This window comes from Enhydra lutris, unplaced genomic scaffold (assembly GCF_002288905.1).
Source record: "Enhydra lutris kenyoni isolate GAN:26980312 unplaced genomic scaffold, ASM228890v2 scaffoldscaffold4, whole genome shotgun sequence".
In the NCBI taxonomy this organism is placed as follows: Eukaryota; Metazoa; Chordata; class Mammalia; order Carnivora; family Mustelidae; genus Enhydra; species Enhydra lutris.
Window position 1 is genome coordinate 871,958 of NW_019154088.1, and position 25,549 is coordinate 897,506.

Sequence of the window (25,549 nt, forward strand, 5' to 3'; positions counted from 1 at the left end):
TAGTTATTAAATATACCAGGGGAATTTACTTTATTTTCCCATAGCAGAATGAGACTAACCTGCATTTGAACTGTACACATTAGCCAGAATTTCTCATCTTGTGTCAAGACAAGCACTGATATTGGTCCATTGAAATAAAAGATAAGAATATACACTTAAAAATTGATGAATAAGCATCCAAGAGGAGGTTCAGGTAGGCCATTGGATATGTAATTCTGGAGGTCTGAGATGAGGTTGGGATTGGAGATAAAAACCTGAGAATTATCAACATATTAATGGTATTTAAAGCTATGAGATTATTTGAGATCAGTCTAAATCAGTGTAATGTAATAAGATATAATGTGAGCCACAAATGTGAGCCATATTTAATGTAAATATTCTAGTAGCCACATTAATAATGGTGAAAAGAAATAGGTGAAATTACTTTTAGTAATATATTTTATTTTGCTCAGTTGATCCAAAATAGTATCATTTCAACATGTACTCAACATAAACATTATTAATGAGATATCTACATTTTTTTTATTATACTAAGTCTTCAAAATCAATATGTAGATTTACACTTATTGCACTTCTCAGAAATGGTTACATTTCTTTCTACAAATTTTTGTTTCAATTCTAGTCAGTTAATATATAGTGTAATATTGGTTTCAGGAGTAGAATTTAGTGATTCCTTGGTACAACTAAGTTTGAATAATAATACTTATCCCCTCTAGGCAAAGAAACTATATTCTGAAAAAATAATGACATTTCAGTTATTTCTTTAACCTCAACATTTTTAAGTTCTGTATTTAGTCCTCAGACTTCTCTAACTCTACCTGCACTATCCAACACAATAGCCATGACTCACATGTGGCTACTGATCACTTGAAATGTGACTAGTTGTTGCAGCCACCCTGGAAAACAGTATGGAGTTTCCTCAAAAAGTTAAAAATAGAACTACCCTACAATCCAGCATTGCGCTACTAGGTATTTATCCAAAGGATACAAAAATACAGATTCAAAGGGGCATATGCACCCTGATGTTCACAGGTTTTCCTTGTTTTAATCCTGATTTGGTAGCAGAAAAACATCCTGAGTCCTCTATGTCGTGGAAGTAGTGCTCTCACACATCATGAACTACGTCCTAGGATGGGTCTTTCCTGAAGAATTGTATCTTCAGCATCATTGTCCTAATGTGTTCCAGACCAACAGTCAGAAGTTCCTTCAGAAGCTAGATGAAATTTCCTTCTCAGACGTTGCTTTTTAGATGAGAGTGGGGGGTGGTGAGTGTGAGGGTCAGTCAGTCATAGAGCAATTTTCAAGTATAATCCAATCTACGTAGCCATTCAAAATCCAGAATTTATGTTTTTATATATAAACACACTGAAGAAAGGTCTAGAAGTATACCCACCAAACTGAAGACACTGCTAAAGAGACAGACGTGTGGAAGTACTGAGATATGAGGATTTTCATTATTTTGTACTATGTGGTCTTTTACAATGAAAATTTATTCATTGTAAAATGTATTACTTGTGTAATTAAAAAGAATATAGAGAAAGGAGACTATTATTCATCTCAATGTAGCTAAGCAAGCCCTGGTTATTGAAAATTCTGTGTATATAACATTTAGACCAAAATAAAAAAATATTTTAAATATTTTATTTTGAAATATGAATATCTTTTGCAGACACTATGAAGACCTAGATATAGAAATCTCATTTATTTGGTTAATTATGGCCCATGTACCCCCAGGGGAAAAAAAAATTCTGACTCAAAGAATAAATGAAGAATCTTCCTTATCCACTCTTCACCAGTTCTAAGAAAGGTGAGTGGGCAGCATTAAATTTCACTGCAGCTGGAGTCTTTTCTAGAGAATGATTTTTTTCCCCTTTAGTTGAACTTCTGTTTCTCAGAGTCACAAATAATGCAGCAATAACTTATCAGAATCAGAGTATGTTCTACCAGCACTCATCATGAGATAGATAAGCCCTCAGCTACCCATAGAGAAGTTTACTTCCCTTTTCTCATCCTGCATCTACTTCACTGCTATTACGTATGGATCATTTAGTTAAGTCCTACCTTGTGTAACTTCTAGATGGAAGAGGGCCCAGGGATATCACGGGGAGTCTAAATAAATGGGTTGTTAGAGTGGGCATTTTCTTTTGTTTTGGCTGCCTAGTATCTCAATCGTTTTTTATGGCTGGGAGAATCACAATATTACCAGACTTGGAGCTTATCTTTGCATAATTGGATTTTTTTTATTGCTCCGTATTAGCTCTTCCAGCCTGTCCTGTAGCTACAGCACATGATGTATTCTTGGTTCCACCAAGCAGATACAGCTACGCCAGATTTTGATTTAGGGGCTAGGGATGCAAGGAGCAGAAATGGGATTGGGGGCAGCAGTGTTGAAATATTGACATTAAAGATATCAATGAAGCACATATGCAGTTATTGCAGGAAAGACAAGCTCCTAGCACAGAATTGGCAGTGGTTGAAAGTGTGACATCTGCTGTCCCATGGCAGCAGGATGGCTCTTGTGATGGTGATTTTTCATCCGACCAGTTGTGCAGAATAATTTGTGCATTGGTCTTTGAAGCTGAGCCTCAACTCTAGTTTTTCAGCTTTGATTGATTCTGTGAAATTCCTGATATCCCATCAACAACTTTTTTCCATTGCCATGCTTAATCAGCCAGAGTCAACTTCTATTGTATACAAGAACCCTGTTATAATTACCTACTACCTCTGTTAGGTGCAGTCCCAGTAATTTGCCAAGGACAAGGAGAAACTAACTCTTTGGTATTGTAGGTTGTCATGAATTTTCCTCCAGTGGTCTAGGAAGCTTTGTTATTTAGCATATTATATTACAGAAAATATCCCAAAGTCAAAATAACTTGGAGGAAGACTTTAAGATATCTATTTTTACGTGGAAAACTAAATCAGTTCTGGTCTGGGTTGGACATTGTCAGTCAAATTGTTAGCTTTTTTCCCAACATATAGGAGACAGCTTCAAAAACCACCCCTTCCCCAAAAAAGGAAATTTTGTGTTCTGGTCTAAAATATGAATATTTCCCAGTAGAGGCAGATGATCAGGCCAAGTCAAAAATTTTGTATTAAGTGCTGGTTGCCTGTAAGTATCTTATACTTTGACAGTCTGTTCCCTGGTTTCTGATGCCTATTTTCTGTAACAGTAAATGTTCCTCTACTCAGAGCTTAGAAGGTGCGGAAACCCAGGTCTAGGTAAAGAATACTTAATGATTTGGCATATGTGAATGTGTGCATGCCTTTCTATGTATCCTCTTCAAAATTGGACTAAGAATTTCCTGTAAGAAGCAACTATATCATTTCCCATTTTCATTTGCTGTACACCCTGGACACTTTACCAATGCTTGGTAATAAAACACAAATGAAAAAACACTACTGTTTCAGTGACAGATACTGGGTCCTTGATGTTATAAATGAAGCAATAGAATTTTTGTTAGTGCAATGAGTAGATGCTATGTTTCATTATAGAATAATTGGAAAGGAAAAAATAGTGATAACTTTGAATCAAAAAATAGTAGTAGGGTAAAAGCCAAGATACAAGTCTTAGCTTCATACAAATCAACTTGATTACATTTGCTCTCAGACTTCAAAAAATGACCAAAATAGAGAAATGACACATTGATGAATGAAAACTGTACAGAACTTTCCACAAGAGACCTTTAAGACTGTGGGTATTTGCTTTTGAGACAAGCTGAGGTTTCTTTATGTGTAACAAATCTCACTTTCATAAGAGTAAGGAATCAAACACTCAGATATGCCCAGAAGATATTTTTCCCCCAGTGAGAGAAATTTGGTATTCTTGAGAGAATGATAAGAAAATTTATATCATTTCTCTGTATTTTTAGAAATTTCTTTTGATGGTGCTCCTAGGACCTTCTTGAGTGCATCTTTCATATCTTTGTTCCGAAGGCTGTAAATCAGAGGATTAAAGAATGGGGTTGCCATGCAGTAAAACAAGATCACAAATTTCTGTGTCCCAGGGTGGCTCCTGGAGCCTGAACTCACATACATCACCATGACTGAGCCATAGAACAGGGAAACCACCAAGAAATGTGAGGCACATGTAGAAAAAGCTTTGTTCCTACCTGAGCTTGCTGGGACCCAAAGGACAGCACGCAAAACTAACGTATAGGACCCTAGGATGTAGAGGAAGGTGATGAATATAATAAGAGAGCTTACAGTAGCACAAGTTAGAGTAGCTTTGGGAACTGGAGCACAGGACAGAGCCAGTAGTGGTCCCAGATCACAGAAAAAATGGTCAATGATGTTAGGGCCACAGAAGGGCACCCGGGACATAAGAATAGCAGGTATCAGTATGGATAGAAATCCACCTACCCAGCAAGAAACCACTAATCAGGCACATAGATGGTAAGTCATGATGGTGGGGTAATGTAGAGGTCGACAGATAGCAAGGAACTGATCAAAGGACATTGCAGACAGAAAGTAGCCCTCAGCAGCACACATGGAGAAGAAGAAGTAGAACTGGAGCAGGCAGCCAGCATAGGAGATGCTCTTGGTCTGGGAGATGATGTTGGCCAACATTTTGGGCACATCAAAACTGACATAGCAGATCTCCAGGAAAGAGAAGTTGGCCAGGAGGATGTACATGGGTGTGTGGAGTTTCCGGCTTGACCACACGGCACAGATGATGGATGTGTTCCCCATGAGAGTCAGAAGATAGATGAGGGAGAAGATGACAAAGAGGAGGATCTGGATCTCCCTGCGGCATGGAAAGCCCAGGAGAATGAACTCAGTCACAGACCCAGAGATATTGTTGGCTTCTGAGATACTCATTCTCCTAATCTATGAAGGGAATGAGCAATAAGGATCATTATATTAGTCATTTTCTTTCTTTAAAAGTTATTTTTTATTTCTTCTGACTCCTATATACTCCTTTAATGCACTTTTGTGAAAAGGCTCTATGTGGTTCTGAATTCATTAATTCCCTTCTCAGGATCTGGCTTAGCCCAGCGAGATCAGGGTTCTGGGAGAACCTGGTATGCTCCCATAGCCACCACCCCCACCTCAGTCTTCATTTTCACAGTATAAATTTTACTGGCATCATGTAACATTGAGTCCAAACTAGTTTTCTCCATTTGCATTTAAATTAATTCTTTTTTGGTATATAGTTTCATAATATACACACTCATATTTATATATCTGGTTTCTTCTTGCTAAAAAGAAATTTTGTATAGTATTTTGGAAAATTTTAAGAAAAATCAAAGTTTAAATATAACCTGAAATTGAACTAGGTCAGTAGAAAAAGAGCATCTTACTATGTTCTCAGTAACATAATATTGTCAGGAGATCTGTGCTGAATAACTCTGTTGACTGAAACAGGGTGCTGAAGACACTCCCCCAAACTCCATGCTAGTAAGTACCTATTTGCCTTTTTTTTTAAATAAAGTTTTTATTTTAATTCCAGTTAGTTAACATACCTATTTGCTTTTTATACCTGTTTTTAAATTTTACTTGATGAGCAACAGCTAATTTGATACCAAAAGGACCCAAGTTAGCTTCACTCCTTTATTAGGAGATCCTGGTTTTCAAATAGAAAAAGAGCCAGAGGTAGATGGAGGAACACCAGTTTCTCAGCTCTGATGTCTCATCATCTTGTTACTACCTGGTGATGAATTGTCTTATTAAAAAGATAATAAAAAGGAACAAAAGCATATATTTAATTCTAAAACTGTGAGAGAAATACACTCATGTAGAATGTTAGTGTCAGAAGGGATCTCAGAGATTATCAAGTTAATTTCCTCACATCACAGAAACTGAAACCAGGGAAGTTAGACCAATCCAAGGTCATGTGGACTTCGTGGAAGAAACACATCTAAAACTTAGGTGTTTGGATATTAGTTCAGACCTTTTCCCATAAACTTTGTTACTGTGGACCCCATTTTTCTCAGATGGCTGCAGAAATATATTGTGCATGTATTATAGCTTTCCCTCCTTTGAACCAGATTCCTATTATTATAAAAAATGAAGAAGGACTTTAATAAGGCTACTAGCCAAAGCTGGAAATCACTATCTTAAATCCTCCATTCCTCTTTGACCTGCACAATGTCCTAATTCTTGGCATTTATGATATGAACCCACTTTTGGATACTTTTAAAAACACATTTGATTTGTAAAATTGTAAGTGTGACAACAACCACTGTCCTGCATTAAATACTTATTGTGACTTAATGTTCATTATCTCATTATCTCATTATCTCATTAAATTCTGCTCTCTCCAATTCTAGAGCCTTAAAACAAACAAGTACTTTCACATTTCTAAATGTAGCATTGAATTTCATTGTCCCTCTGAGTATGTTGATTCTAAAACCTAAACTCTTTTTCTTCATGGCTGTCTTCTACATAAATATTAGCTGTGTTTCCTTATTGTTTTTGATACAATTTGTTTTGCATGCAACATACAACTTGCTTATATCAAATTTACACTTGTGTATGTAGAAGATTAACCTCAGGAAGTGTGCATTAAGAACTGAGGCCGTATACCATAGAGGCCGTATACCATAGGCTGTACACCATAGATTATTTATATATTTCTCATCATCTCTCTATATAGTTTATAACAGGCATGTCAGCTAAGATGATGAGGCAGGTATCTTCTAGGACAGAATTTTCTACTAAATACCAAAAGGAGACCAAATATGTTAAGATTAATGTGAGTCTTCAGAGAGCAAACATGGCATACAAATGGACTGGTGTACTGAAATGGGAAAAACCATAAACCATAATTCCAAGATTGTGGGCTCACTGAAAGAGGCGGTGGGCTGGAAACTCAGTGATTGTAAGGGATGGTATGGTGCTTTAACCCAGAACTAGACAACCTAAATTTTCTGTATTTGAAATTTAACTGAAGTATATAGTATGTGCCCCACATCCTTTAGTGTGACTGTAATTTTACTTATCAGTGAAACTGACAATGGTGGGTAATACTACATGTAAACAGGGCAAAGAAACATCATAAGAACAAGAGTGGGAGGAAGGTGTGTTTTGGGGTGGTTTTATTTGAATGAGAAATATTCCTTTCATTCTTGGTTAGAATCAGTGTAAACTCACCTCACAATGAAGGAAATAATAAGGAGCCCTTGAGAAGAAGACTTGGATGTATTGAGGGTGGTTGTTAAATGAGTAGTTGTTAATCAAAGTTTGAAGGAAGAGGAAAGAAAATGTCCAGAAAAAGAAAGGTTTTCTTTACAATTCTTATCTGTAATAAAACTCACTATTATGAGTGCCTTCCTTTTTTTCTCAATTCAGGAGCAGACTTCATCTTTGAGAATCCCTCTATTCCTGCCTCATTGTTCTAAGTCCCTCTCTCCATGCCTTGGGTCATTGTAGCATCTATCTGGGACTACCTGTTGGTTTTTCCTTTCATTGCAAATATAGGTGTTCTTAAATCTTAATTATGCTTAATTAAAATAAATATCCACTACTTACAAATACTTTGTCTCCTCTGAAGTGATATGAAGCCCACTGCCTCCTGTCATCTTTTTCTCTGGATGAGAGTGTGAAACCGAAGTGGTAACTCAGATTTTCCTGATGAGATTTTTAAACACATGTAATCTGAATAGACATTTGAGATGCCCTGCAGGGAAGAATGAAGGCTTTGTAAAAAAAATTATGTATTATTTTATATACTTTCTCTAAAATATAAAATATATTTATAGATAAAAATAAAAAAAAATTCACAGCCCTTTTTTTCTGTAGCAATATTATAGTTTTTTTTTTCTGTAGCAGTCGAGGGGTTCACACTTGTACCCTCTTAGAGGGCTGAGGTGTGCAGGATTTTGGATTCCTGGTGTTACACCAGCACAGTTTGAGACTCACAAAAGATTGTCTTCAGCTGTTACACAAAAAGAAGTAGACTATCAGGAAACTCTCCTTTCATTTTATTATGCATCTCTTTCTGGCCACATACTGTCCCTGGAGGCCTCCCCTCAGGAGGAGCAGGGACAATCACAGTGCATCAATCAATCCCCAAGTGTGTGCTACTTCCAGTGATGAGCTCAAAGGTGGAAGGGTCTCCCTAAATCTGTTAGTGAGACTGTCACCTAATAATGGCCCTTCTGGTTTGCTTCTCACCTGACACCTCCAGACTGGCTCTGGGTTTTAAAAACCAGCCTCACAGTGGATGTCACCAGTTGTCCCAAAGCTCCTGGAATTCCCTTTCCCTTATTTGTGCTTCTTCAAATGACATTTAAGTTCACTTTAACAAATCCCCCAATCCAGAGTATCTCCCTAGTTATCCACTAGAAGAAACTTCCCTGCCCATCGTTATCACTGAGTGTGGTGCTGTTAAAATTGATCTCTACTGGGGCACCTGGGTGGCTCAGTGGGTTAAAGCCTCTGCCTTCGGCTCAGGTCATGATCTGAGGGTCCTCGGATCTAGCCCCGCGTCGGACTCTCTGCTCGGCGGGGAGCCTGCTTCCTCTCTCTGTCTCTGCCTGCCTCTCTGCCTACTTATGATCTCTGTCAAGTAAATAAATAAAATCTTTAAAAAAAATTGATGTCTACTCCCCCTGCAACTTCATGGCCATAGAACTGATGCCCACTGGAACCATCCAGTGGCTTTCAGGTTTTGAAAGTAGGAAAATCTGGAGCTTCACTTAACATTCAGAGCTTCCTCTTATGGCTTCAACACCAAGGATTCTATGTCTCTTTAGGTTTTAAAATTATCTTCCTCCTGTTATAATGGATATAAACACTCTATCTAGCTTTAGATCATACCTAGATGATAGTTTTTAGTACTTGCTATGTGCTGATTACCGTGTCAACAGATTTTACATGCATTATCTAACATAAGTACTCATAAAATTCTTTTGAAGACAGCCTTACCAGTTAAAATGATTAAACAGAAACTCACAGAGAGTAAGAGTTTATATTTGGCTGTAATTCAGCTTGGTTTATTCCTTTTCCACAAATAAGATGCCTGTAGTAAAAAAATTATATTTATCTGCCTATAGCTTTAAACTATTACTCTTTCTTAGTCATTGTTATGCATTTTAGCCACCCTGGAAAACTGCTATTAATATTATTATAATTAGGGCACCTGGGTGGCTCAGTCAGTTAAGTGTCCAACTCTTGGTTTCTGCTCAGGTCATGACCTCATGCATCGTGGGATCATCAGCCTCTATGCTCAGCAGGGGGTCTGCTTGAAGATTCTCTCCCTCTGCCCTTCCCCCCACTTGTTCACATGAATGCATGTGCTCTCTCTCTAAAATAAATGTCTTTTCTTCTTGTTCGCTTCTTTTTTAATTTTTATTTTTTGCTTCTTTTCTTTTAAAAATATTTTTACTTCAAATACAAACTTGAACAGGTTATTCAGAAGCTGCTGTCTATAGTTTAACTTGTTTATCTTGGTACAGTGAATCTCATTGAAAAATGAGTGCCCATTGTGAACAAAGATTTATTTAAAACAATCATTGCCTGCAAAGAGCTTTCAGGGTAATGAGCTACTTTGGCAAAATTTCAGCAAGGAACCATGTGCAAGGGGGACACTTTATATCCTTTTATTCTTTGCTGCTTTAGCAGACATATGGTAGTCCTACATTGAAAATGAGGTATCTTTGACTTCCTAGGCATGGTCATAGGAAGGTGGGCGTCAGGCCAGTTTCAGATGTCACCTTCTTCTGTTAGACCCTCTGTAGCTTGTTAGGCAACTTCTCTCTTCTCCAAGTTTTAGTCATTTTAGCACACTAGTATAAGGTGGCATAAACTGGCCAGAATGTCTGTAATCCAAGCTGAGAAAGGCAGCAAGAGTGGAGACAGCCTACTCAACTCTGTTCAGTATTCAACAGTCCCTGCAGAAAGTAACCTGGGGCAAATATTTCTGAGTAGCATTAATTTCTGGCCTTACTTCCTTTTTCATCTCCTAGTGCTAACTTAAGGATACTCTAATTTTTACATTTTGGAAGTACCACTGTGTATCTGGAAGTCTTCAACCCACTAATGCGTTCATATTGCACATGGAGACTCCTTTCTAACCTCCTCCCTCAGTGACCTGGCTTTTGAAAATCTTCTGTTGAGTGTCACTTTGATGACAGATGTCTAAACTCTTTGGTACAATCTTTATTTTTCATTTATTTTGTTACTACTTTTGTGTGTGTGCAGTAAGTATTTATTAAAGAACAAAGATATGAAGGAAGAACAAGAGGAGAGAAATATTTGACCTACACAAGAGTCCAGCCTGACCCACAATCACTTCATTATACCTGTATACTGATCTGAAAATCACCCCCTTTTTTCAAGTTTTTATTTAAATTCTAGTTAGTTAACATATGGTGTAATATTAGCTTCAGGAATAGAATTTATTGATTCATCTCTTACACACAACACCCAGTGCTTGTCACTAGTAGCCTCCTTAATTCCCATCACCCATTTAACCCATCCCCCTGCTCACCTCCAGCAACTGTCAGTGTGTTCTCTATAGTTAAGAGTCTGTTTTATGGTTTGCCTCTTTTCACCCCCTGTGTTAATCTGTTTTTTTTTTTTTTTTAATTTGGAGATAACTGTAAACTCACATGCAGTTTTAAGAGATAACACAGAGAGATCCATGTACCCTTTATGCCATTTCCCCCAATAGTAACATCTTACAAAACTACAGTATTAGATCACAGAGAAGATATTGATGTCAATAACAGGAAAGATACAAAACATTTCCATCACTACAAGGATCCTTGGTGTTTTCCTTGCATGGCCGCACTTACTTCCCTCTGGCTCCATCTCCTTAACCCCTGGGCAATCACTAAGCTCTTCTCCATTTCTAGAATCTTGTTATTTCATGGATGGAATGGAATAATACAGTATGTAATTTTTGGTACAATCTTTTAGAAATATTTTGATAATAATATTTATGTTGTATCCCATTAGTATGTGACCTTCCAAATCAGCTCTTTCCTTCTTTAATTTCAGAAGTACCTTAGAAACTAGTCTTCTCTGACATGTAACCTCCCCCAGTGGAGACTGCCATTCTGAAAAAAAATCGAAATTTTTCTTTTTTAAAAGATTTTATATATCTATTTGAGAGAGAGAGTGAGAGAGAGAGTACGAGCAAAAGGGGGAAGAGGGAGAAGCAGGCTCCTCATTGAGCAGAGAGCTTGATGCGGGACTTGATCCCAGGACCCTGGGATGATGACCTGAGCCGAAGGCAGATGCTTAACCAACTGAACTACCCAGGTGTCCCCCAAATTGAAATTTTCTAGATTTTTAGTTTCAGATAAATTCCTCAAATGTAAGATTGAACCTGTATGTTTTTCTATCACTCTTCAATGTGATTATGATTATTATGTTTTTCTCTCCTTTCTTTCCACATTCTGATTCCATTCCTTTGTGTTTTCTTCTTGGAGTAGGTGCATAGCAATGGAGGCTCGTGATATTGCCAGTGAGCTCATTGACTCATTTGTCTTATTCAACCTGTCAGTATGTAGTTGAGCTCATACAGTAAAGCTCTGGGTTTGAATATCTCCAAGCTTTAATGCCAGTTTGGATATCCCAGGATGAAGTTAAGCTGAAGCCAAACAGGACATTTTTTACTGAAGAGGAAATATCCTTTGGGCCTGGAAGTCATTGCTTAAGGTAGGAGTACCCAAGGGAAACCAGGTCCTGATGAGGTGTTTGGATTCAAACTCTGGGAAGCAACCAGTTTTGGGCCTGAAAGGCATTGGCAAGAAGTGGTGCACCTGGGGTAAATCTCATCTTCTTGGGCCCTCTTTTTGTCCAGTGAGATGTTGCCGAAGTGATGGCAGGTAAGCCCCAAGGGCTCTAGAGCCAGGCTTTGCTTTAGTCAGTACAGCCCAGAATATTTAGGTTCCCATCTTTGTACAGCCTTCCAGAGGCTGTATGTAAAAACTCTGAGGGTTGCTATGTCCCCTGTGGAATTTAGGTGAAAGAGAGTGAAGTGGCCAAATATGCATACTTGGTTATTTCCTAATTGAATTTGTGGGTTTTTCTGTTTGTTTTCTCTTTTTAAATTTGAGTGTAGCTGACACACATTACATTAGTTTCAGCTGTGATACATAGTGATTCGACAAGTTTATATATTATGCTATCCTCACCAGAAATGTAGCTACCATCTGTCACCATGCAATACTATGAAAATATCATTGACTATATTTCTTATGCTGTGCTTTTTATTCCCATGACTTATTCATTCCAAAACAGGAAGCCTGTATCTCCCACTCCCCTTCACCCATTTTTCCCATCTTCCTACCCCACTCTGGAAACCATCAGTTTTGTTCCCTGTATTTATAGGTTTTATTCTGCTTTTTTTTTTTTTTTTTGCTTATTTATTTTTTTAAAAAATTCCATGTATAAATGAAACCATATAGTATTTGTCTTTTTCATTCTGAGTTATTTTGGTTAGCATTATATTCTCTAGGCCTATCCACATTGTCAGAAATGGCATGCTTTCACTCTTTTTTATGGCTGCATAATACTCTGTTGTTTATATTTACCACATCTTCCTTATCCATTTGTCTATCGACAGCCACTTAAGTTGCTTCCATATCTTGGCCATTATAAATAATGCTGCAGTAAACATAGGGGTACATGTATCTTTTTGAATTAGTATTTTCATTATCTTTGAGTAAATACCCAGTAGTAGAATTATTGGATCATATGGTATTTCTCTTATTAATTTTCTGAGGAAACAACACACTATTTTTCACAGTGCCTATGCTAATTTACATTCTTACCAACAATATATGAGGGTTCGTTGCTCCATATCCTTACCAACACTTGTTATTTCTTCTGTTTTTGATTTTAGCCACTCTGACAGTATGGGATGAAATCTGATTCTGGTTTTGATTTGCATTTCCCTAATGATGAGTGATGTTGAGTGTCTTTTCATGTGTCTATTGCCCATCTGTATGTCTTCTTTGGAAAAATGTCTACTCAGGTGTTATGTCCATTTTTAAATTGGATTTTGGGTGTTGGGTTGTATAAATTCTTTATATATTTTGGATGTTAACTCTTTATTGAACAATCATTTGCAAGTATCTTCTTCAGTTGAGTAGGTTGCCTTTTTGCTTTGCTGATGTTTTCCTTTGAAGTCCATGAGTTTTTTATTTTGATCCAGTATAATAGTTTATTTTTTTTAATTTTTAATTTTTTTTAAATTTTTAAACTTATTTTCAGCGTAACAGTATTCATTGTTTTATTTTGCTTTTGTTTCCCTTGCATCAGGAGATACATCCTTAAATATGTTGCTAAGGCTGATATCCAAGAAATTACTGCCTATGTTTTCTTTTGGGAGTTTTATGGTTTTGATTGCACGTTTAGGTCTTTAATCAATTTTGACTTTATTTTGCATATGGTGTAAGAAGTGGTCCAGTTTCATTCTTTTGCATGTAGCTGTCCAGTACCATTTATTGAAAAAGCTCTTTTTCTCACTGTATATTCATGCCTTCTTTGTCATAGATTAATTGACCACATAAATATGAGCTTTATTTCTTGACTCTTTATTTTGTTCCATTCATCTAGGTGTCAGTTTTTGTGCCAATATTATACTATTTTGATTGCTATAGCTTTGTAGTATATTTTGAAATCTGGGATTGGGAAACCACCAACTTTGTTCTTTTTCAAGATTGCTTGGCTATTCAAGTCCTTTGTGATTCCATACAAATCTTAGGATTATTTGTTCTAGTTTTGTGAAAAATATGTTGATATTTTGATAGGAATTGCACTGAATTTGTAGATTGCTTTGGATAGTATGGATATTTTAACAATATTAATTCTTATCCATGAGCATGATATATCTTTCAATTTGCAGTTTTCCAATTTTTTTAAAATAGGGCACAGATAATAACAACTCCAGAGGGTTGTTGTGTATAATAGATAAGGTGACTATTCCCAAAACATATTCACTGGAATAGTTTCAAGAAGGTGATTTTGGGGAAAAGGAAGTTATCCTGTCAAAATTGAATAAAATCCTAAAATATTTATTTTGATGATTCATAATGTTTATGATGTTGTTGAAGCCTTCATGAATATGCTTAATTTGGCATAACCTATTACTTGCTTTATTTAAATATAGGACTTCTTTGGTGGGGAGGGGAAAGGAGAGGGGGAATCATTTTGTCTTTTATTTATTACAATTTTTAAAAATTTTATTAACATATAATGTATTATTTGTTTCAGAGGTACAGGTCTGTGATTCATCAGTCTTACACAATTCACAGTACTCACCATACCACATACCCTCCCCGAAGTCCATCTTTTAGCCACCCCATCCCTCCCATCTCCCTCTACTCCAGCAACCCTCAGTTTGTTTCTGATTAAGAATCTCTTATGGTCTTTCTCCCTCTCTGGTTTTGTCCCATCTCATTTTTTCCTCTCTTCCTTCATGATCTTCTGCCTTGTTTCTCAAATTCCACGTATCAGTGAGATCATATGATAATTGTCTTTCTCTGATTGACTTATTTCACTTAGCATAATACCCTCTAGTTCCATCTACATTGTTGCAAAAGGCAAGATTTCATTTTTTGATGGCTGCATAGAATTCCATTGTATATATATACACCACATCTTCTTTATCCATTCATTTGCTGATGGATATCTATGTTCCTTCCATAGTTTGGCTATTGTGGACATTGCTGTTATAAACATTGGGGTGCATGTGCCCCTTCAGATCACTACATTTGTATCTTTGGGCTAAATACCTAGTAGTGCAATTGCTGGGTTTTAGGGTAGCTCTATTTTCCACTTTTTGAGGAACCTCCATACTGTTTTCCAGAGTGACTGCACCAGCCTGCATTTCCACCAATCATGTGGGAGGGTTCCCCTTTCTTTGCAACCTCACCGACACTTGTCATTTCCTGACTTGTTAATTTTAGTCATTCTGATTGTATGAGGTAATATCTTATTGTGGTTTTGATTTGTATTTCCCTGATGGTGAGTGATATGGAGCACTTTTTCATGTGTCTGTTGGCCATCTGGATGTCTTCTTTGCATAAATGTCTGTTCATGTCTTCTGCCCATTTCTTGATTGGATTATTTGTTCTTTGGGTGTTGAGTTTGATAAGTTCTTTATAGATTTTGGACACTAGCCCTTTATCTGATATGTCATTTGTGAATAACTTCTCCCATTCTGTGAGTTGTCTTTTGGTTTTGTTGACTGTTTCCTTTGCTGTGCAAAAGATTTTGATCTTGATGAAGTCCCAATAGTTCATTTTTGCCCTTGCTTCTTGCCTTTGATGATGTTTCTAGGAAGAAGTTGCTATGGCTGATGTCGAAGAGGTTGTTGCCTGTGTTTTCCTCCAGGGTTTTGCTGGATTCCTGTCTCACATTGAGGTCTTCCATCCATCTTGAGTCTATTTTTGTGTGTGGTATAAGGAAGTGGTCCAGTTTGATTTTTCTGCATGTGGCTGTCCAATTTTCCCAACAATGTTTGTTGAAGAAACTGTCTTTTTTCCATTGGACATTCTTTCCTGCTTTGTTGAAGATTAGTTGACCATAGAATTGAGTGTCAATTTTTGGGCTCTCTATTCTGTTCCATTGATCTATGTATCTGTTTTGGTGCCGGTACCATACTGTCTTGATGATTACATCTTTGTAATAGAGCTTCAAGTCCTAAATTGTGATGCCACCAGCTTTGGTTTTCTTTTTCAACATTCCTCTGGCTATTGGGGGTCTTTTCTGGTTCCATATAAATTTTAGGATTATTTGTTCCAGTTTTGTGAAAAACAGTTGATGGTATTTAATAGGGATTGCATTGAATGTGTAGATTCCTATAGGTAGCATAGACATTTTCACCATATTTGTTCTTCCAATCCATAAGCATGGAACGTTTTTCCATTTCTTTGTGTCTTCCTCAATGTCTTTCATGAGTATAGTTTTCTGAGTAGAGATTCTTTGCCTCTTTGGTTAGATTTATTCCTAGATATCTTGATGGTTTTGGGTGCAACTATAAATGGGATCGACTCTTTAATTTCTCTTTCTTATGTCTTATTATTGGTGTATAGAAATGCAACTGATTTCTGTGCATAGATTTTATATCCTGGCACTTTACTGAATTCCTTTATGAGTTTTAGCAGTTTTGGGGTGGAATCTTTTGGGTTTTCCACATAGAGTATCTTGTCTTCTGTGAAGAGTGAGAGTTTGACTTTTTTACTGATTCAGATGACTTTTATTTCTTTTTGTTGTCTGATTGCTGATACTAGGACTTCTAGTACTATGTTGAATAGCAATGCTGATCATGGACAACCCTGCCGTGTTCCTGACCTTAGGCGAAAAGCTCTCAGTTTTTTCTCAATCTGGCCAGGGGTTTATCAATCTTATAAATTATTTCAAACAACTAGCTTCCAGTTTTGTTGATGTGCTTTACTGTTCCTTTGGTTTCTCTTTCACTGATTTCTGCTCTGATCTCTATTACTTCTCTTCTCCTGCTGGGCTTAGGCTTTATTTGCTGTTCTTTCTGCAGCTCCTTTCAGTGTAGGATTAGGTTGTATATTTGAGACCTTTCTTGTTTCTTGAGAAAGGCTTATATTGCTATATACTTTCATCTTAGGACCACATTTGCTGTGTCCCAAAGATTTTGAACAGTTGTGTTTTCATTTTCATTTGTTTCCATGTATTTTTAAAAATTCTTTTTTTAATTTCTTGGTTGACCCATTCATTCTTTAGTAGGATGGTCTTTAGCTTCCATGTATTTGAGTTCTTTCCATCTTGTGATTGAGTTCTAGCTTCAGAGTATTGTGGTCTGAAAATATGCACGGAATGATCCCAATCTTTTGGTACAGTTGAGACCTGATTTGTGACCCAGGATGTGATCTGTTCTGGAGAATGTTCCATGTGCGCTGGAGAAGAATGTGTATTCTTTTGTTTTGGGATAAAATGTTCTGAATATATCTGTGATGTCCAACTGGTGTAGTGTGTCACTTAAAGCCCTATTTCCTTGTTGATTTTTTGCTTAGATCATCAGTCCATTTCAGTGAGGGGGTGTTCAGTTCCCCTACTATTATTTTGTTATTGTCAATGTGTTTCTTTGATTTTGTTATTAATTGGTTTATATAATTGGCTGCTCCCATGTAGGGGCATAAATATTTCCACCTCCTCACTTTATTTTTTTTCCATCTCCTCACTTTAAATCTGGAGGTGTCTTTGAGTCTAAAACAAATCACTTGCAGACAGCATTATCAATAGGCCTTGTTTTTTTTTTTTTTTTTCAATCCAGTCTGATACCCTATGTCTTTTGATTGGGGCATTTAGCCCATTTACATTCAAGGTAACTACTGAAAGATATGAATTTAGTGCCATTATATTGACTGTAAGGTGACTGTTACTGTTTATTGTCTCTGTTCCTTTCTGGTCTGTGTTACTTCTAGGCTCTCTCTTTTCTTAGAGGACCACTTTCAATATTTATTGTAGGGCTGGTTTGGTGATTGCAAATTCTTTTCATTTCTGTTTGTCTTGGAAGTTTTTTTTTTTTTTTTTTTTAATCTCTCCTATTTTCAATGACAGCCTAGCTAGATATAGTACTCTGGGATGCATATTCTTCTTGTGTAGAACCCTCTTTTTGTCTTTTAAAGATTTTATTTATTTCAGAGAGAGCACAAGTGTACCCAAGCTTGAGAGTGGGGAGAAACAGAGGGAGAAGCAGGCTCCTCACTGAGCAGGGAGCCCTGGATGCAGGGCTTGATCTTAGGACCCTGTGATCATGACCTGAACCAAAGGCAGATTCTTAACTTACTGAGCCACAGACACCCCATGGAGAGAGAGAATCTTAAGCAGGGTCCATGCCCAGTACAGAGCCCAACAGAGGGTTTGATCTCACACCCCGAGATCATGACCTGAGCTGAAATCAGGAGTTGGATGCTTAACTGACTGAGCCACCCAGGTGCCCATAGAACTTTTTTTTTTTAATTGAGCAGACCCTTCCCTACCCTCTTCTATTAACTTCACATGAATTATCACTTGAAAAATATTTTGGAAAATTTGGAAATAATATTTATAAGTGATTTCTCTGTGACCAGCAGCTGATAAATGCTCACATAGTGCATATTATTGAAATAAATGAAATGGGCTGAAATTCTATCATCTGTATTTGAGGAGGTAAGAATTTATTACATAGTTTGAAAAAAATGTAACTTTTTGGCAGTGGTTGAGGGAAGTAAGGGGGAAATTTTGAAGACCAGAAATCATCTATTGAGTAGGATAGACTTTTATTTGTATCCTTATAAATAGTTCATCTCTTAAATAGACAAATCAGAAAAAGATTTCAAATTCTTTTATCAAAATATTCTTATTAAATCCTGAATTCAACAAAATTTACTAGTCAAGTTGGATTTCATTCCATAAGTGGCAGCAACCTGAAATATCAGGTGAAAGTTTTCCTGGGATATGGGGTGTCTGATATGTAAAGAGTCTGTTAATTGTTACCTTAGTTGCTTACAAATGCAGAAACCACACACCTTTAGAAAGAATCAACAGGACATTTTATTAATTGCCACACAGATTCATTTCTTTTCCCAACCTACTAAGAAATCTTGATGACCATAGAATGAATAAACCATAAATACCCAGAGGGGACTCATAATTAAAATAATCAGAACAATATTAGCATCTTATACCTCCCTTAAAGATATTTTAGAATAAGTTATTTTTTTAAAAGGTTTTTATTTATTTAGTTGTCAGAGAGAGAGAGATAGAGAGAGAGAGAGAGCACAAGCAGGGGGAGCAGCAGGCAGAGGGAGAAGCAGGCTCTCTGCTGAGCAAGGAGCCCCATGCGGGACTCCATCTCAGGACGCTGGGATCATGACCTTAACCAAAGGCACTCGCTTAACTTACTAAGCTACCCAGGTACCCCTAAAATAAGTTCTTAATTAAGTTTTTTTCTTCTATCAGTAATTTGTCCAGCCATCTGCCAGCCACTCAATTCACTTTGCTTCTGTGAAATAGAACAAAGAAATTTTTTTTATGAAACCCCCAGAAATTCTGCCCCTCTAAGACCAGACACCCTCAAAACCTTAGTTCTTTCCTGAAGGATGTCCAGTTACAGTTACACTTCACTTTGTGAACGGGATGACTTTCTGAAGCCTATAAATGTAATACCATAAGTTGGGTCTTATTTCCCTTTTGTCTTTTATTACATTTTAGGAAGTTAGACTTGAAAAAATAGATGGCAAATGGTTAAAATAAAATGTATAGTCAAATCAAAAATTGAGATTATACATTTAAGAAGATATGACCTTTAGAGGCATTTTGGATAATACTTAAATACATCACAGAACAAAAATACTGAAATAAAGTATGGTTCTAAAAACAGTCAATCAGTGATGAATAGATAAAGATGTGTTATATATATATACATATATATGTATATATATACACACACATATATAATACTATATATAATATATATATACATATATATATATATATATATATATATATAATGAAGTATTACTCAGCCATTAAAAAGAATGAAATCCTGTTATTTGTAATGACATGGATGTAGCTAGAGGGTATAATGCTAAGTGAAATAGGTCAGAGAAAGACCAATGTCATATGATTTGACTCAGGTGGAATTTAAGAAATAAAACAGAAGAACATAGGAGAGGAGATGGAAAAATAAAATAAGAGAAAAGTAGAGAAGAAGTTAAACCATAGGGACTGTTAACTGTAGGAAACAAATGGAGAGTTGCTGGAGGGGAGATGCGGGGGGGGATCAGGGTAGTTGGGTGATGGGCATTAAGGATAGTACTGGATGTAACAAGTGCTAAGTATTACATACAACTGATGAATCACTAAATTCTACCCCTGAAATTAATAACACTATATGTTAACTAGATTGAATTTAAATAAAAATTTTTTAAAAATTACCACTTCATGTTAAAAAAAAAAGAAAACTGTCTTAAGAAAACTGAGCTCCTCTTAAATAACTGAATTTCTTAGGAAGTATAAATCTACTTTGTATTTCAGAATTGGAGCAATATAGAAGGGCATAACATAGGTCATAAGCTTGTTTAGGGATTAACTGTTTAAACTCTCCTTCACTGGTAGGTAATGACTAAAAGGAAAGATTTCTATATGAGAAAGTCCAACCTTGCAGGTGTGATCTTATCACTCTAACTCCAAAGAATGATGCATTTTACTCTAAGGATTTTAATGAAACAAATAACCTTAGTTGCATGTTAAGTAGATCAGAGAAAGCTCAAAATAAGAATTAGGAAAAAACATGTGTTAGAGAGGATGTGGAGAAAAGGGAACCCTCTTACACTGTTGGTGGGAATGCAAGTTGGTGCAGCCACGTTGGAGAACAGTGTGGAGATTCCTCAAGAAATTAAAAATAGAGCTTCCCGGGGCACCTGGGTGGCTCAGTGGGTTAAAGCCTCTGCCTTCGGCTCAGGTCATGATCCCAGGGTCCTGGGATCGAGCCCTGCATCGGGCTCTCTGCTCAGCGGGGAGCCTGCTTCCTCCTCTCTCTCTGCCTATCTCTCTGCTTCCTTGTGATTTCTGTCTGTCAAATAAATAAATAAATCTTTAAAAAAAATAGAGCTTCCCTATGACCCTGCAATTGCACTACTGGGTATTTACCCCAAAGATACAGATGTAGTGAAAAGAAGGGCCATCTGTGCCCCAATGTTTATAGCAGCAATGGCCATGGTCACCAAGCTGTGGAAAGAACCAAGATGCCCTTCAACGGACAAATGGATAGGGAAGATGTGGTCCATATACACTATGGAGTATTTTGCCTCCATCAGAAAGGATGAATACCCAACTTTTGTAGCAACATGGACAGGACTGGAAGAGATTATGCTGAGTGAAATAAGTCAAGCAGAGAGAGTCAATTATCATATGGTTTCACTTATTTGTGGAGCATAACAAATAACATGGAGGACAAGGGGAGTTAGAGAGGAGAAGGGAGTTGAGGGAAATTGGAAGGGGGAGGTGAACCATGAGAGACTATGGACTCTGAAAAACAATCTGAGGGTTTTGAAGGGGCAGGGGGTGGGAGGTTGGGGGAACCAGGTGGTGGGTATTATAGAGGGCACGGACTGCATGGAGCACTGGGTGTGGTGCAAAAACAATGAATACTGTTAAGCTGAAAAGAAATAAAAAATTAAAAAAAAAGAATTAGGGATTTTGTGACTATTGTTTATCTCTAATAGGATTAAGATAGATGGTAAATATAAAGGGCCAAACATTAGTTAGGATTTAACTCCCTTTGCTGCAAATCTAGTGTCAATTAAACTGTTTTTACTTTTATTTTTTGTTCTTTTTTAATTTAAATTTTGTTAGTTAACATATAGTGCAATATTGGTTTCTGAAGTAGAATTCAATGACATTACTTACATACAACACTCAGTGCTCATCGCAGGTGCCCTCTTTTTGGAGTACTCTCATACTGTTTTCCAGAGTGGCTGTACCAGTTTGCATTCCCACAGCAGTGTAGTAAGGTTCCTCTTTCTCTGCATCCTCACCAACATCTGTTGTTTCCTTAGTTGTTAAGTTTAGCCATTCTGACTGGTGTGAGGTGGTATCTCATTGTGTTTTTGAGTTGGATTTCCCTGATGACAAGTGATGTGGAGCATTTTTTTTTTTTCATTTGAATGTTGTCTTTGGAGAAATGTCTGTTCATGTCTTCTGCCCATTTCTTGGCTGGATTATTTGGTTTTGGGTGTTGAGTTTGAGAAGTTCTTTATAGATCTTGGATTCCAGCCCTTTATCTGATATGTCATTTGTGAATATCTTCTCCCATTCCATAGGTTGACTTTTAGTTTTGTTGATTATTTCCTTTGCTGTACATAAGGTTTTATACTGATGAAGTCCCAAAAATTCATTTTTGCTTTTGTTTCCCCTGCCTTTGGAGATGTGTCTAACAAGAAGTTGCTGTGGCCAAAATCAAAGAGGTTACTGGGTGCATTCTCCTCTAGGGTTTGAATAGATTCCTGTCTCACATTTAGGTCCTTCTTCCATTTTGAGTTTATTTTTCTGTAAGGTGTAAGAAAGTGGTCTGGTTTCATTCTTCTGCGTGTGGCTATCCAATTTTCCCAAAAGCAACTATTGAAGAGACTAAGAAAGTTTTATTTATTAAATAAAACTAGTCCCATCATGTAGTGATGGATATTTAAGATGGTGGTGGGCTTTATTGTAACAGTTCTCTAACCAAAATTATTGAATTCTCTAGAAAATTATCTTGCTTACATTTTGTTAAGATAGGTTGTGGTGGAACTTGATTCACTCTGACTTCTGATTTATATTTTATGGACAGGTATTTCCATCCCAAAGACTTTCCTTAGGGCAGTCTTCATCTCCTTATTCCTGAGGCTATATATTAGAGGATTACAGAAGGGTGTTATCACAGAATAAAATAAGGTTACAATTTTCTGCACTTGCACTGGGTGTCCTGATCCAGGACTAACATACATCACCATGATGGAGCCATAAAACAGGGTGACAACTGCCAAATGAGAGGCACATGTAGAGAAAGCCTTATGTTTGCTTGCTGCTGAGGGCATCCGTAGCACAGCCACAATCACCAGAGCATAGGAGCAAAGAATAAAGAGAAAGGTTCCAATCATGAAAACAGCATTGAAAGTAGAGTAAATGAACTGGGTGGTGGTGTCTTCAGAACAGGACAGCAACATCAATGGGACAGGATCACACACAAAATGGTTGATGGTATTTGGACCACAATAAGGCAACTGTGAAATGAGAACAACTGGGGTTAGGAAGAGGATGAACCCACATGACCATCCAAAGATGACAAGGCCAGTGTACAGCTGTTTAGTCATGATGCGTGGGTAATATAGAGGACAGCAGATGGCAAGGTACCTGTCAAAGGCCATGATGCAAAGGAAGAAGCCCTCATCACACCCAAATGAGAAGAAGAAGTAGAACTGTGTGAAACAGCTCACAAAAGAGATAGACTTGCTTGTGGACAGGAAATTGGCCAACATATTAGGGATGGTCGTGGTGACGTAACATATTTCCAGGAGAGAGAAATTCCCCAAGAAGATGTACATGGGGATGTGAAGACGCCGGTCCCACCGCACAGCACAGACAATGGCTGCATTCCCCATCAGAGTCAGGGTGTAGACTACTGAGAAGAGCACAAAGTAGAGGAGCTGCATTTCTGGGCTTGAAGGAAAGCCCATGAGGATGAAGTGGCTGACGGAGTTGGTGGTTTCTGTGCTGGACACATTCATTGGTCTGGAAGACATGGGAGATGACTTGGTTATTGCACCTTAATGGGGTACGCTGGTTCTTCTTGAAAACACCAAATTCTTTTTTTTTGATAAAGTAATAAACTGAGGTTTCTATTAAAGCAACAAAGCTGTGATCATCATAACCTGTTTCCCAAGAGTATGATTTCATTTTGGTAAGATGTAAATAATAATATAAATAAAAACATGGTATGGAGCAATCATTAAGCTAGGTTAGGATCCTGGATTACATATTAGGAGTGCTAAATTGAAATTTCCTTTTGAAGTATAATGTAAAACTATTTTGTCATACTTAGTAATATTGATAAGAATATCAAATGAAGTACTATTTATATTAAGACATTTCAGAAAGTTCTGTCTCACTGAGATATAGTGAAAGGGCACAGGGACTATTCCTTTTTGTTCTTGTTTATGGTATTATAAAGTGATGACTGAAACAGCTCTCTAGTTCGTTAGATAGTTCATTATATGACCAGACATGTTTGCTATGTAAAAAATGTTTTCCTCTCCATCCAGCCTGTTGGATTTAGCTCCAGATGAGGAAGAACCTTACACTTTGGCACCTAAAATTACCTGTAGTTTGTTGTTATTGAATAACAGCTTAACTTGTGTATGTCTTCTTTCCTTAGAAACCTACTTTTGGCTATCACATTTGGCATCTAAGATGGTAGGACTGCTGTTTATGTATACTCATTTGCTCATGGCACTACATAGACTGTATCAAGTCTGCATGCAACTTAACAGTTCAGTCTATTTATTTTCCATAGCAATCATATCATATCAGGTGGCAGTGGAATGCATGTACTGGAATTTCTCCAAATACAAGAGTTTTTTTTTTTTTTCTTGTCCTGGAAGACAAAGATTCTCCCTTGATCTGTTGTTATTCTATGATAATATATTAAAAAAAAAAAAGATTATTTAGGATTTTTATATCCTTAATAATTGTATGATTTTCCCAGCTGAGGTTGTTATATAGTATCTGAGAAAGAATTAAATGTGATATTAAATAGAGACAGCAAGGTATGGAGGTACTGAGTCTTGGCCGTTCACTAGAAGTGAAAAAACAGAGTGCCTTTAAGTTAACTACATTCAAATTATACTTAAATGTGTATAATGAGGACAAAATATACAGAAGCAAAGAGGGAAAAATATTAATATTAATGTAAGAGGCAATTGATAGTATTAAGTTTCTAAAATAATCTATGGGATGCCCACAAATTATTCTGCTGCATTCTTTTTTCTTTAGGAAAATGCTCACTTATATGTCTGATAGGTTTTAGTGGTTATCTTCATAACTCATTCGATTGAATTTTTAAAACTCATTTATTTTTGTTCTTTTTATTCTGGACTGTGTCCTGACATTGGTATCCTACTCTAAGCCATTTTTTTTTTAATGATTTTTTTTGAAGATTTTATCCATTTATTTGACAGAGATCACAAGTAGGCAAAGAGAGAGAGAGAGAGAGAGAGGAGGAAGCAGGCTCTCCACTGAGCAGAGAGCCTGACGTGGGACTTGATCCCAGGACCCTGAGATCACGACCTGAGCTGCAGACAGAGGCTTAACCACTGAGCTACCCAGGCACCCCTCTAAGCCATTTTAATTAATATTTTGACTGACAATGGGGCACTAACAGTGGTATATGAAATCAGTATCAATACTCACCCTGTTTGTGTCTCCTATTACAGTATTTCTCAGGAATACTAATTGTACTAAGTCATAATCCAAAGCAAATCCTACAAATGCAAGAAACAGCACACAGATGCTGAATGGTTTTATCATTAAAGGAAATTGTTTCACATAAACCAAGGCATATTAAATTACTAAAACTGAGAGCAATATATGAATTAGAGAGAGAGATCACTGGAATCAGAGATTTGTTACATTTTCTCTGTTAAACAAGCAATAAAATTCATCATTCATCCACCTCTAGTAATTTATTAGTTACACATTTTTACACAAAATCCCCAGGCCTCTTTTGTAAATATTTATATTTTAAAGGGATAGGAAGCTAGATAAATGTATTTCCCCAGACATGGGGAAAGAAGAGAAAAATTAATATTTTCAAACTTTTCTGTATGAATTTTATTCTAATCAGATATTTACATTTTCAGAGCAAGAAGAAAGCACTTGCCAGCAAATCCATTTATGCTGAAAATCAGCATTTGTAATAGGGCATGCAAAGTTTTAACATGCTCCTTGGATATGTGCCAAGAAGAAAGGTCAGAGAGGGAGAATAAAATATTACCCCACAGAGTGTAAAACATGTGAGAGACTTCTGAAGAATTGGAGAATCCAGTTTGTAACCTGCCATAAATTATACAGAGTGAATTTTAAAATATTTTTTTCCCCT

At 36.8% G+C, this 25,549-nt stretch overlaps 2 protein-coding genes across 2 annotated transcripts; both read right to left on the bottom strand.

Annotated features, from left to right (window-relative positions):
- Positions 1-3,849: 3,849 nt before the first annotated feature.
- LOC111162573 (olfactory receptor 11H6-like) lies at positions 3,850-4,818 on the bottom strand. Its single transcript, XM_022527075.1, is given in 1 exon segment — positions 3,850-4,818. A coding segment is annotated over 1 exon segment (969 nt).
- Positions 4,819-22,226: 17,408 nt separating this feature from the next.
- LOC111159174 (olfactory receptor 11G2-like) lies at positions 22,227-23,180 on the bottom strand. The gene has a single exon (XM_022521612.1). It carries the CDS (start codon positions 23,178-23,180, stop codon positions 22,227-22,229), a length of 954 nt encoding a protein of 317 aa, XP_022377320.1.
- Between the last annotated feature and the right edge of the window lie 2,369 nt (positions 23,181-25,549).